This window comes from Neolamprologus brichardi, chromosome 16, assembly GCF_056152115.1.
Source record: "Neolamprologus brichardi isolate AB-2024 chromosome 16, ASM5615211v1, whole genome shotgun sequence".
In the NCBI taxonomy this organism is placed as follows: Eukaryota; Metazoa; Chordata; class Actinopteri; order Cichliformes; family Cichlidae; genus Neolamprologus; species Neolamprologus brichardi.
In genome coordinates, this window is record NC_142119.1 from 5,874,291 (window position 1) to 5,887,644 (window position 13,354).

At 41.6% G+C, this 13,354-nt stretch overlaps 1 protein-coding gene across 2 annotated transcripts in view; it reads right to left on the reverse strand.

The window, feature by feature from the left end:
* Positions 1 to 13,354, reverse strand: part of adarb1b (adenosine deaminase RNA specific B1b) — a 120,421-nt gene that overhangs the window by 21,062 nt on the left and 86,005 nt on the right. For both annotated transcript variants that reach the window (XM_006793681.2, XM_006793680.3), the window contains 2 exons: positions 3,897 to 3,971; positions 49 to 974 (listed from right to left, as the gene is read on the reverse strand). In XM_006793681.2, coding sequence (XP_006793744.1) covers positions 49 to 974; positions 3,897 to 3,924 — 954 coding nt within the window. In that variant the 5' untranslated portion in view covers positions 3,925 to 3,971. The remainder of the gene's footprint in view (positions 1 to 48; positions 975 to 3,896; positions 3,972 to 13,354) is intronic.

Genomic DNA, 13,354 nt, shown 5'->3' on the forward strand with positions numbered 1-13,354 from the left:
GATGATGTGTTTCTTTGGCTGTTTGAATTCAAAAAAGAAACCTCTTACCTGGGGTAGGTGAAGCTGCAATCCCTCTCTTGGTATGGGTTGTCGAGATGGTGTCTGGTCTAGCTGCATGTTGAACAGTGCAGACAGAGCGGCTTGCGCTGCCCGGGCTTTAGCCAGCTTCTTGTTGCGCCCTGATCCTTCAAATGTCTGTGAATCCACTGTTACTGACATCACAAAATTCTTGGCGTGACTCTCACCGCTCTCTGAGACAAAGTCATATTTGAGACCCGGCCTAAGCTCATTGAGGATCATGACTGGGTTTTTGCCACTGGAGGGCGAGCTGAATGCAGATGGAGGGGGCAGTGGGGGCTGGACAAGGATACTGCCAGGTGGTGTGGGCAGTGGATACTCCCCTAGTGAATTTAGGGAGCTGCTACCGTTGGAGCCCAGATAGAAGGATTCTTCCGGCGCGGCTGGCGTCTCAAAGCCGTTGAAGAGCATGTCGGGGAAGTCAGCTTGATCAGATGTAAAGTCTGTGTTCACTGTCAGCGTTCGGCCCATGGCCAGATGCGCCTCTGAAGCGTTGGGGAACTGGACGAAGGAACGCAGCGCTTTCTCAGCTGCGTTTAGCTTAGCCTTCTTCTTTGTTGGGCCCATGCCTTCAAACATCTGTCCATTGACCTCCACGGTCATGACAAACACTGGCGCATGCACCGGGCCTGTCTGAGACAGCAGTTTGTACTGTAGACCTGGTTTGATTTCATTCAGCTGCATCAGAGCGTTCTTGGGCAGGACCGGGCCCGGCGTTTTCTTGCGCTTCTTAGCCCGGAACTTGGAATGCGTGTGGCCATTGTTTCCCTCTTCTAGCGGTCGCTTTCGACTGCCCAGGCCACTGCCATTGGGGAGCTGTTCAGCCACTCCCACCCCGTCTTTGCAGGACACGTTGTCCAGGTTTCGGTTTTCCTTTACGTCGGTGCTGCTTGAACCTGCGGTGCCCAGAAAGAGTAACTTACAACGCCTTCGTTGCAGGATCTTGTAAATGCAAAATTTATAGATTCCTTTATCACTCTTTGGAACTGAACCAATGATTTGTGTTCCTGTGTCAAGTTGCAAGAGAGGCTGAATTTTTAACTACCTCCAAAAAGATATACCTATGATATAACTACAAATAGCAGAACATCGGTACATGTTTTTACCTTGAAAAATGCTCAAAACTGTATCTTTGCCAAATTTCTGAATAAAAGTATTGCTTCATTTTATCAATTTTTTTGATCAAGGAGTCTTTAAATTGGAAATCAAAACGTTACTTTTTTCACAATTAAAGTTTAAGATTGTTCTACTAAGAAAAAGGATCTATTTTTCTGGTTTCACAGCGTTGCGGGTCTCAAACATAAAGACACACATACAAGCACACGTATCGATACTCAACAGGAACACACTCACACGCCAACAGACCTTTTTCCTATTAATTTTTAATCGACTGAATTCACGTAGAAAACCCACAAATGCTTCCAGTGTTCAGTTTTAAACCACAGCAGTGAGATATACCGTTCTGGGGAACACATATCACTGAATCCAGTTAACAAAGTGGATGGAATATTGGCAAAAATTTTCATTTATAACATCCTTCAGCAAAGGCTTGATAGGTTACTCCTTGCGGTACTCAGGAGAAAGAGAGGCCGCAGTGTGCATGAGTGGGATAGTAGGTTGGGTTGAGGGAGTGCAGGGGGAGTAGTGCAGGGGGAGGAGCTGAGGACCAGGCAAACAGGAGAGTACATCAAAGAGGCAGAAGGAGAAGACTCCACCTACTGCAGGATCCTAAATTCTTGACTGGTGACACGGTGGGAGGTTAAAATGCACTTTATTCCTTTTAGATGAGATTTTTTTTTAAAGAATCACTGTCATATTTAAAATGAGGACAATCTGAATTGAAAACTGCTTCTAATGAGGTGCCATTCATAAGACCCTGCGCCTCTGAGATCCCCCCCATGGAGCTTGTCAGAGAACACAGTGTTTAGGTTGCAAAATGACATGCCGGTACCATCTGCATACTGCGACTGACACGTCTCAAGGCCAAAAAATAAATAAATAAACAAATATTCCTAAGATCATGAACACAAAATGCACATCCCTCATTTTATGAGCTGAAAACATGCAATATTGTTTGGTTTGTTCATGCATGCTGCAAACTGATGTTCATGTTTGGCAAATTAAAGGAGGTGGGCAACTGTGCACAGCTGTAGCCAAAAATAACTACAACCTATTAGAATGGAGATAATCTGTGAGGTACGGCCTGTGCTGCTGATCTTTAACCACCACAGATACCGCTGCATTAGCCGAGTGGTTTAGCAACCAGGACATAATATAAACTAAATACATTTTAAAATGTACAGCGTGCAGCGCTTGGCTTATTTAGTTTCTTTGCAATTTCTTTGCAAAATCTGATGTTTTCAATGAAAATAATTGCATCAAAGATACAAATGCAAACATTTAGTAGTAATAAAACCAGTCTCGTTGGCTATGTTTCATGGTATGAATGGACCAAAAAGCTACTAAAAACATAAAAAAACCCAAAATAAGGAGTCTGGCATGCTGCACACATACAAGTGGCACATAGAAAAATCTAGAGCTCCCTTTCCCCCCACTCTAAAATTATTTATTGAATACATACAATTCACTGTATTAATTCTATTCATTTTATAGTATCATAACTTTTCAGGATAGATGGAGCAACAGCCACGATGCCATGCACTGAAATATGGCACACACATGCAGTTGTGATCATTATCATGCCAGCGTTTGTGTAATCAGCATCCATTAGTTACACAAAGAAAAAAAAAAAAGAATCCCATATTCCCGATTCTTTCAGAGCCGAAATCCTCAGCGAGGGCTGCGTGAACCAAATACTGCAGTCTTTTACTGCAGCTTCACTCGAAGAGTAACTTGTTTGTTGAGGTTTTGATTTGGGATGATTCATGTGATTAAAGAATTTCGGGAGCTGCTAAGGTTGTCACATAAAAGCTAGGAATTCTTTCATGCTTTCCTCTGGTGTTCCCTCTGTATTAACGAAACGGGGATCTGTGAGCTTGGGCTGTTTTATCTTCAAATCCATCTTTTGATTGGCAGTAAAAATGTAAGAAAGGGGCTTCAGAGGCTGTGGGAGACAACAAAGACTGTTTTGCAACTGCTTATTTGACTTGATGGAACAACATAACATACTTCTTTGCAGGGCAAAAACAGCCAGTATGACACCACTGTTCATTAGAATCGGAAGTTAGGGCTCTACAGGGATGGCAGCTACCTTTGAATATGAGCTTAAAATGGTTGTAGGTGTGTGGAAACGAACTCTGTCAAGTGTCTCCGTGCTTTCTGAGCCTCGGCTGCCGAGTTCAAACCAAAGTGTCTAATTAAAGTTCAACAAGCTGGAGCGGAAAGGAATTTCTAAAGCAAGAGATGGAGGTAGAGAGAATCTGAAGTGTGGCCTGGAGCACCTCAGATTTAATGATTAGCTGTCCTCTAAAAAGTTTCAGCGGCATTAGCGATATTTTTTTGCGTGTGAATGTGTTGCTTTGTGCCTCGGTGAGGATAATTCACAACACGAGTACGAACAGCGCTTTGAAACAAAAAAATCTGTTTTAATTTTCATCAGTTTTGGTTTGTCCTGGCATGTCAGATGATTCGCTTTAAAAATGTGGACTAGACGCAAGAAAAAACACTTGCGTTATGTAAGCAACCAAACTGTGTCCACACTGATTACACAGCAGAGGAAGACAGAGGGACGTAAAAGGGAAGACACGCAGGCAGACAGAAAGAAGGGAAACAAAAGTACAAGCAGACATTTAAATGTACCGCACAGACAGGGACACGGACAGACAGACGGACAAATGAGAAAATCTGAGCCGACTCACTCATATTCTCTTCCTCATCCACATCCATGGCCACGGGTTTGCTCTGACCCGAGAGCAGCCTCGCACCCGCTGCACCTGGGGGAGGACAGGAAGGTGGACTGCATGAGCACAGACAGAATGATACACGTAAACATATTCAAAGAGCTCGGGCAGCTACGGCCATGATAAATTTCTAGCTTGATGCTTTACCAAACGCACACGCACACGCACACAGAGAACCGTGCACACATTTCACTGTGTAAGTAGCCCCTCATGTAGACATATAAATATTCAGAGACTGAGCGACATCAAGGTGAGAGAGGAGGCCAGGGCTGACAGGCCTTAATAGCAGGAGCAGTCTATTGTGACTTTAATATCCCACCGATTAGACCTCATTTCCTACTGCCTGCTGAGAGATATACAGCTAGTGACATGGCCAAGTCACTCTGCTGCCACATATACACCCACAACTTATCCCAAGGTGGAGAGTGCGATTAAAGCCCTGTTAAGCATTACTTTCACGCTAACATAGAATCAAATGGTTGCATGCAACTGAAATGTTGGCTTATACGGTTTATGGTTGCCTTTTTCTTTTAAACAATTTTCATTAGTTTTCAGTTTGCGGTGATTCACGAGTGTCTGATTCCATCCAGAGAAAAAATTGTGTGGACCAATAATAAGCAGGCATTTGAAACTACGTCACCTCTCTTCATGCAGAAAGTGTGAGGAGATTAAACCCACCAAAGGACCAGCTGTCAGGGGCTGGGTCTGTGTTGTTCTTAGCTAAGGTTGTAGTTGAGTTTCAGTATTATTATTTAGTGTGTCTTAGTTGAGTCTTAGTCTGGTTTATGCTTCTTCTAGGTCTCCATGTTTATCAGTCTTTTCCTGTCTTCTGTGAAGTCTGTCTCGTTATGCCCGTGCCATCGTCTCCCTAACCTGTTTCCATTTTCCTCTCCTAGCGTTCCAGCCTTGTTGGTCTTGTGTTTTATGCCAAATGGTCCATGTTCCATTGTCAAGCTCGTGTTGTTGTGTCTTTGTCTCTCCATGTTTCCCGAGTTATTTTGAAGGGTCTAGTGTTTCCATGTTCGGTGTGTTTAGTTTCACTTCCCCTGTAGCGTCATGTTCATTTGTGTCAGCTGTGTTTCCCCAGGTGTTTCCACTGTGTATTTAAGTTCTCTGTCTTCTTCTGTTCAGGGTTGGTGCGTCTGTTGTCCTCCCTTCACGTCGCATCAGGTTTCAGGTATTTCGTGAATCTGTTCAGGTCATGTTTCATGTTTTCTCGTCATAGTTTCTTGCAAGCTCCTCAGAATCATGTTCATTTCTTTTGGTCATAGTTATCATAAATTCAGTTCAGTCTCTTCCGCGACACCAATGTTTTTGAGAACAGTAATCTCCATATTTAGCTACTAGCTAACTTCATCCAGTCACTCGACAGGCACAGACAATAAGTAAATCACACGTATACATCACCTCCACACACAAATATCAGATACAGTTCAATAATTTAGTTTCAAAACTTTGAAATATAAAAAAGACCAAAAAACAAAACAAAAAATGAGATGTTGGACAGTTAATGTTCATTTCAAAATCCACCTTTTTACATCACATGAAAAGAAAAGGTGTAAAGGCTGAAGTGAAAGCTAAGCACGAGTCCATCTCCCTGACAAGACTTTCCAGTTCCTCCTGAGGGATCCTGAAGGTGATAGGTGACAGACTAAAATGAGATATATATAAACCTCTTCTGTGGGCTTGAGGTCCACTCTGGAATCTCCACGCAGTCGAACGTGGCTGAAAGACCTCCAGAGGGACCAGATGCCAAAAGACCACCTCAGCTGCTTCCCTGTCACAGTGGCTTCTAGCCACTTAAAAATTGTAAAGCTAATATTTATTATTCTTTTAGATGTTGTTTGGTCTCCATTCGTGAAACAATTCGCGATGCCATCTTCATCAGTTTTTCTGTGAATGTATTCTGTGTTCTGATTGCTGCTAGCAGGGTTTTTCATGCATACAAAAAGAGGTTTTGGCCTTGCCCCAAAGCAACATCACCATCACCGTGATAAAAAACCCCCCCATTTGCATCAGTTTGTTCAAGTGGGAGCTCATTTACTTAAACATAAAATGTGTTTCTGTGTATTAAATGAGTAGAAGTAGAACAGAACAGAAAACCTATCTCAGCTTTCCAGAAGCAGGCTGATTTCCACCTTGGACAGGTGGAAATCAGTAATCACTGACTGAATTTAATTTTATCAACCAGATAAATCAGTTTCATAACTACTTCAGCCTAATTGACATATTTTTCATCTCCGAAAATGTCACTTTTAGAAAACTAGGTTGGCTGGAAAGAAAAATACACCACTGGCTATACTGGTAATTACAGAATTAATAGTTGCAGAAAGTTTCAACTGTGTCACTCGACTGCACCATCAATTTCCCCACCAACCACTTGAAAACTCATAGAGCGACAGAAAATATTGCTGAGAGCAGGGCAGACGGGAGCAGCTGATGAAACAGACTAACAGACTTTGTTAGATGAGAAAAAGAGTTAAAGTGGCAAAGGGGGGAAAGGCACAGAAGCACAAAGAGACGGAAAGAAAGCAGGAAAAAGATGGCACTATGATATAGAACAGATTGTGCTGATTCTACTCTCTGCCCGCCTCCCATCAGTGCCCCCATTCCTCAGCTAGACACTTTCTTAAGCTAAACTAAATGGGCTAATTAATCTGGCCTAATGGTGGGTGACAGCAAATATGCTAGCACAATTATCACCCTATTAAAGATTCATATTCCAACCCATAATTGAAAATGAAAAGGTGGGGTGAAGGGAGGATGGGTGGGAGTAAGTCCAACCGAGAGGGAGATGAGAGTCATTTTTCTCAGGTAGCAGAAGCCAGGTGTCACGGCCCCCCACATGCTCATGTAGCAAGTGAGAATCACATTGACACGCGAGACCAGTTAGTTACAAGTTTCTACTTCTGCACCGCACCATGCTTTATGATTTTATGATTGCAGACTTTTATTTTGGGGATTGGCCAATTGTGGGTAAATGAATTAGAGTCATTTTGTCTAAGTACAAAAACAAATTCCATTCAATTCACTTTGTCAGCCGTATTCCTCCAACACACACTGCTGTGCAGTCTAATTAGCAGGCGATGCTAATGCGTCTGTCAGTTTTGATTTTCAGATCAGACCACCCTGGCCATAAATCTTCTAAATATGTCTGTGCTCACGTCTACTCAGTAATGACAGCTTCACAAAAATAATTCATACAGTAAAAATCGACGACAGTTGTCAAAAATAACATTTGTAGATTTGTTAATGTGCCTAAAGTGAAAGTGTTACTGGCCTAAGGGAGCAGTTCAGCCCAAAATCAAATGTATATGTTTTTCTTCTGGTTTACAGTGATATCTACACATCATTTCCCAGTTTTGAAGATATCAACTTTATTAGAAATAACATGGTGCCCAAGGTCTCATCCAAAACCATGCATACTTGGTGTTTCTAAGTTAGCCACAGGTATAAATGCACGTGTTGTACTGACTCACCACATCATTAAGTTTACCTGTTAAACAAGTTCAATATGGGCACCAGATCAGGGAAGAAAGGAGACGTCAGTGATTTTGAATTTGGTGGTTGGTGGAGTGTTTCAAAAACTGCTGATCTGCTGGGATTTTCCAATAGAACCAATTACAGAGAAAGCTCTGAAAATATATGAGGACAACACTAACAGTAAGTATAAGAGCTATAACTATATAAGAGCACACTCCTGTCATCTAAGAACAGGAAACTCAAGCTACACTTCACATGGGCTCATCAAAATTGTACAACAGAAAATAGGAAATACATTTTTGGTCTTATGAATCTTGATTTCTGACTGCGATATTTGGATTGTAATTTGGCCCAACCCATGTGGAAGCATGGATCAATCCTGCATTGTATCGTTTGGTTCAAGCTGCTGGTTTTCCAATCACCAGATCTCAATGTAATTGTGCACCGTTGGGATGTGGAGGAATTTCACACGTTTCATGGATGTGCAGCTGACAGACCTGTAATAAATGTCCATGTCCTGAGAAATGCAGATGCTTTGTAGTGTGATACACTCTATAATTAACATTATAAATGGCTTGGTACCAACTGTAACTATGCACTTTGCATATGACAGACAACTAAGTAATTTTTACCACTGAAATGCAGCCAAAAATATGTTTTATCATAAAATAAAAATTGATTTATATAAATCTTATTTAGTACCAAGAGGATTTAAACCCCATATAGAATGAGCCAAGAAGGCTGGGAGAATATAAAAATAGGCATTCTTATGGGATTTCAACATTTCTCTTTTAAAGATCAGACATTTTTGGACATTAAAGCCTGCAAAACTAATCTGGACATTTGCATGCATGAGGATTTACAAGACACTGGAAAAGGCAAGGTGTCACGGATTTTGGTATTGACCGTTTTTTTAAAACGCACAAGACTGAAGTACAAAATTTAAAACGAACCAAAAGAATCTGAGCCGAGGGCTGCCAACTATCTGGCCTCACGCGCATAAACGTTTGTGTGTCATCAAGTCGCGAGACGGTTCGGTTCCAGGTAATTCTGAGTGGACGCCAAGGGAGGCGGGGAAAAGAGAAAGATGAGAAAGATGAAAAGCCTCAAATTCAATCTGGCATGGTGAGAGGGACTAAGGGGAAATAACGTGGTTTTGATTTGTCTCTCATCCCTCGCTTGCACTATATAGATAGAGCATCGCCACTGTGGAGGGAGTACCCGCAGTGGCCGACTGATGGGAGGAGGCGGGGTGAGGGGGAAGCGGAACAGGGCGATGGAAAGGTAAAGGTGAGTGAGGAACGCAGGATGAGAGAGATAGAAAATGCAATCCTATTCCAAGTAAAAGAGAATCATTATCTCCTTCAAAACAGAAGGAGATGGAAAGGTCTGCCCTTGGCAGGCCGTGGGGTTCATCCCATTTAAAACAAACTGCCTATGACGGCTTGTGTAGGCAGATTTTCCATCATGATTTGAGGTTTCTAACCAAATCATTTTGCCTGCATGGAAGACCGACTTAATAATTAACAAAAATGCACCGTCTGAAACTGGATCTCTATGCTTTTTATGTAAAACCTATCAAAGAAAATTGGGCACACATGTATAAAGACTTCAACCCCAAATGTGAATGAAAAAGAATCACTGATATCAAAGCGATGAAGCCGATCCCCCGATACTTCTGAGAGAGGATGACAAACATCAAAAGACATGACAACAAGAACAAACGAGTGTGTGGGGCAAGTAGGCATTTATAGATGTGTTACCGGACAGTAAGCTGTGGTTCAGCTCTGAGCTTCAGATAAATTCTCTCCAGTACAAGAACACAGGGCACACATTCAACACACTGAATCTGTGATTGCGCTGAATTCTGTCGGCAACTCTCTCCAAGTAAACAACAACATCATGACGCTCTTTAATCATATCATGCTCAAACTTCTGATAAACACGAGCCCTGAAAAACTGTAGGCATGCACTTTGTGTACACATTACCTTAGTGCTGTGTCTCAGTGGCAGAATGGGATTAACTGTGATGTTCAGTATCCTTTACTCGTCAAATACTGCCTGACTTTTCTAGTCTTTGCTTATATACCTGACCTTTCACTGCAAATAGTGAGTGAGGGCTTTTAAAATGCTTGGGACACAGATCTGCCTGATGAGCAGGGAGGAGGGCGCATACAAGAACTCTTTAGATTCAAGTCTTGGTATTTGGCGTCTTTATTTGGTGGTCAGTCAGCTTTCATTTTTGACGCCAGTGCCATCCAATCCAGGCAGGGCCATCACCCTGAACTACTGCATTTACTAGCTTAGCATTATGCAACTGTGAACATTAAATAGCTTTAAGCTGCGTCAATATGATTTAGGAGCCATTTCCTACCTTTCTGTATGTTGTACTGACCACCCTTGCATGTGGTTTATGAACTGAGCTGACAGGTTTAAAGGGCACTGGTAAGCTCTGCGCTCATCGTCACTATATTCTACTCAGAATGTTTCTAAACTACATCACTGCTCTGCCTTTCACATATCCTCACTCATTTGTTTCTATCTAAACCTGTCCATGTTTCAGAGGAACACAATCCCACGACTAGTTCGTGTTTTCTAAATGATAAAGAATCCTGTGCCTTCCATCGCAGACGCTGGCTGTTTAAATGCAAAGAAAATACTACAAAAAACCTTCAATGTGTAGCAAAAAAGGACACAAGTTACACTTTGTATCGGTGATGGCATGGCAATTGCCCCACGGATGAAATGATGGTTTCTAATTGGTCCCATGACAACATGATAGCCTCTGATATGGCTCAGAGGTGTAAAGTCAGGTTTCTACTGTCGTCTCAAATGAAAGGTTTGATCTTTTGTGTGATCGTACAGAAGCTGGGGAAGGTTTTAGGATTTTCAAAGCTCTTATCTCCTTTTATTTGAGTCCTTCCCCTTTCACTCGAGATATGTAGCTGCACTGTAATTGAAAATAAACTGCTTTTAAGAAAAGGCTACGAGTTCTCTTCATGTCTGTCTTTGAATGTTATCTGACAGTATCGAGAAGTAGCTCGAAAAGCTTTGAACGCAGGCAGAACCTGAAAACTCCAAATGTTATAAAAACACAACATTGCATCTTGCTTTTTTTTTGATGGATGAAATTACTTAAAAGCAATTCATTCAGCACTTCATGCCTCCCGTAATTTTTCAGCTTGCAGTGTTGGCAGAAAGCGTCAGTTACACCACCCAGTGCTTTGGCCCAGTGAGACAATCTACTACTGTCAGCCAGACTACATTAACAGCATATTAAAAGACAAAAGCCTCCCCCTTCAAACATTCAGCAGCCTGACATGCTGCTGTGTTGACAAGAGCAAGACAAGCTCTAAAAACAACCCCCCCACTTAGCTCCTGTCACCTGCAGACACAAGAAAAGCATGCATCCTTGCAAAAATACAGCAATGAACCATCTTATCTCCACACTGCTGAGGACTACCAAGACAAAAAGCCCTTAATCTTCAGAATCATACTGGTGCTAGATTAATTCTTGGTATTAATGATCTTCTTACTATTTTTCATTGGTTTGCCATCTAATGCATGCTGGAATGTGCTTTTTAATAAAAGTACAATCTTTTCAGAGAAATATATCTGATTATTTTATCACCTGAGTGCACAGTAATTGATATCCAAGCCTAAATCTTTTGCTTGAAAAATTTATCAAAATCTATCGCTCTCCAGATAGATATAAATCTACTATTGTCATAATATTATCTTTTGTCTCCCGTGCTATAATCCGACCTTTAAACCTAAATGCAGCACTGCAGCGTGTGACATTATTGCAGTAGTGGAGAAATGAATCCTGTAATAGTGACTGCTCTGGTTAAGTGATGATTTTTAAGATTCATGTCCTAAAGATCAAAAGGCGAGGTCAGTCTCATTATTTTTAATGTTGTGGGCTGACCAAACTCATGCAACTCTGTAAAAACAATGAAAAAATATTTAAAAAACTTCTTAAAACAATTTTATAAAGACATTTGCTGTAGAGTTATAAATGCGTGCTAGGTCATTTTCAGAGTGTGCAATTCATAAACTGCAGAGAGTCTTTAAACAGAAATGGGAGCTATGCTTGTCCATAGACTCATACATGCTGGTAATGCCTGCAAAAGCGATGGGTTCGTTTGGAGACTCACCTTCAAGAGTCTATTGGAGAAACTACTGACAAAGTTAGTATTCACTTCATCTTGATGCATTCTCAATCATCCAGGAAAATAAATCTCCAAAAGTTGATTCTGTTCATCTGGACGTAGCGTTTTGTGGGAGAAACGTTTCGTCACTCATCCAAGTGACTTCTTCAGTCTCAGCTGACTGCAGGTTTCCCCAACCTTATAAACAGTATATTTGCATAATGACTGAAACTAGCCCACTGAAGGAACAATGGGCTGTGAGGTCAGTTCCTTAATCATAATTATGCAAATTCTCATGACCATTGATCAACAACCACTGACCAAAACCCACTGATCAAAGACCACTGATCAATGGCCATGAGTACCATTCACAGAGAGTTGGGGAATGGCTGCAGTCACAGCATTGTAAGATGGTGACAGATGTACCCTTAGGCCCCCTCCTCGATTCAGAGATGGTCTTTCCCTGTCACGTAAATGGCCTCCTTGACTCCGCCCTCAAACCAGCGTTCTTCCCTGTCCAGGATGTTACATCCTCATCCTTGAAAGAGTGTCCACTGGCCTGTAGGTTCACTTCAATTCTTAACAACTTAAGCAGAAAATAGCTAGTTTTATTGTTTCGTTTATATAACTTAAGCCAGCACCAAATGGCTATTTTCAACCACATGTTTGCTTTCTAACATCATTGCGATCATGAAACAACCACGCTAACAGCTGGTTTGTACTTTACATTAACATTTCTGCTGGTAGAGCACAGGCACGCAGAAGAAGAAAAACCTTTTCAGCTAAGTAGTTCTCGGGGGAGGAATTGTTTGGTCTCAAAGAACATTTAGTCTACAACCTGGTGGGCAGCAGGAATCCAGAGCAGAGTACAAACAAGCAGTGACTAATGATATATATCAGAAATATAAAAAACAAAACAAAACAAAAACAATATAAACTGTATTAGCATTTAATTCTGCGCAATTCTACCTGAGATTATTACACTTATTTGTATGAGCTTACACAGCATAAGTAAGAACTAACCAATACACAGGTGTACATGTTACATGTTAACATTCCTTTAAGTTTACTGTTTTATCTTAAAACTATTAGAGTGAAAAGTATGTATAATAAGCAAAGACATTCAAAATTGCTTATCTTACTGACACCATGACAGCAAACACCTTTGTGAGTGCCATCATCTGACAGGCTCTCTGTGGTACTGTTGTTGGAGTGCCAGGACAGGACAGGCTGGGTAATGAACCAATGCTGAAGATCAGCTGTGAGAGAAGAAGGAAAAATGGGCACTGCCCTTGCTCGCTCACTCTCGAAGGAGCCCCCGTAGCGTAGCTAATGCAAAGATGCACCGATTTGATTTTGGTATGTTATCTTACTAAAGCAACTACAGGGCAGGATGACTTTTTACTAGCTGTGTTACTATATTTTAGCTGGTATATATTCCAGATGAATTATGTGACTTGTGAGTGTTTGGGTGTGTCACCGTGGCAAAAATGAAGTATTGGAGGTTCCCAGGGTAGTCTGAACCACCACCAAGGCAGTGAGTATTTTTGTAGGTGTCTGTCTGTCAAGTAAGTGTCAAATTCAATTTGATATATAATCATTTAGGCATGTTGGTGTGGTGGTTAGCACTGTTGCTTCATAACAAGAAGGTCACAGCAAGAGGTTGACACCATCATCTGGGCCTTTCTGTTGGGAGTACAGTCCAGAGACATGCAGTCAGTGGAGTTAGGTTAACTGGTGATTCTTATTTTCCCATGAGTGTGAATGGTTGTCTGTCGCTCT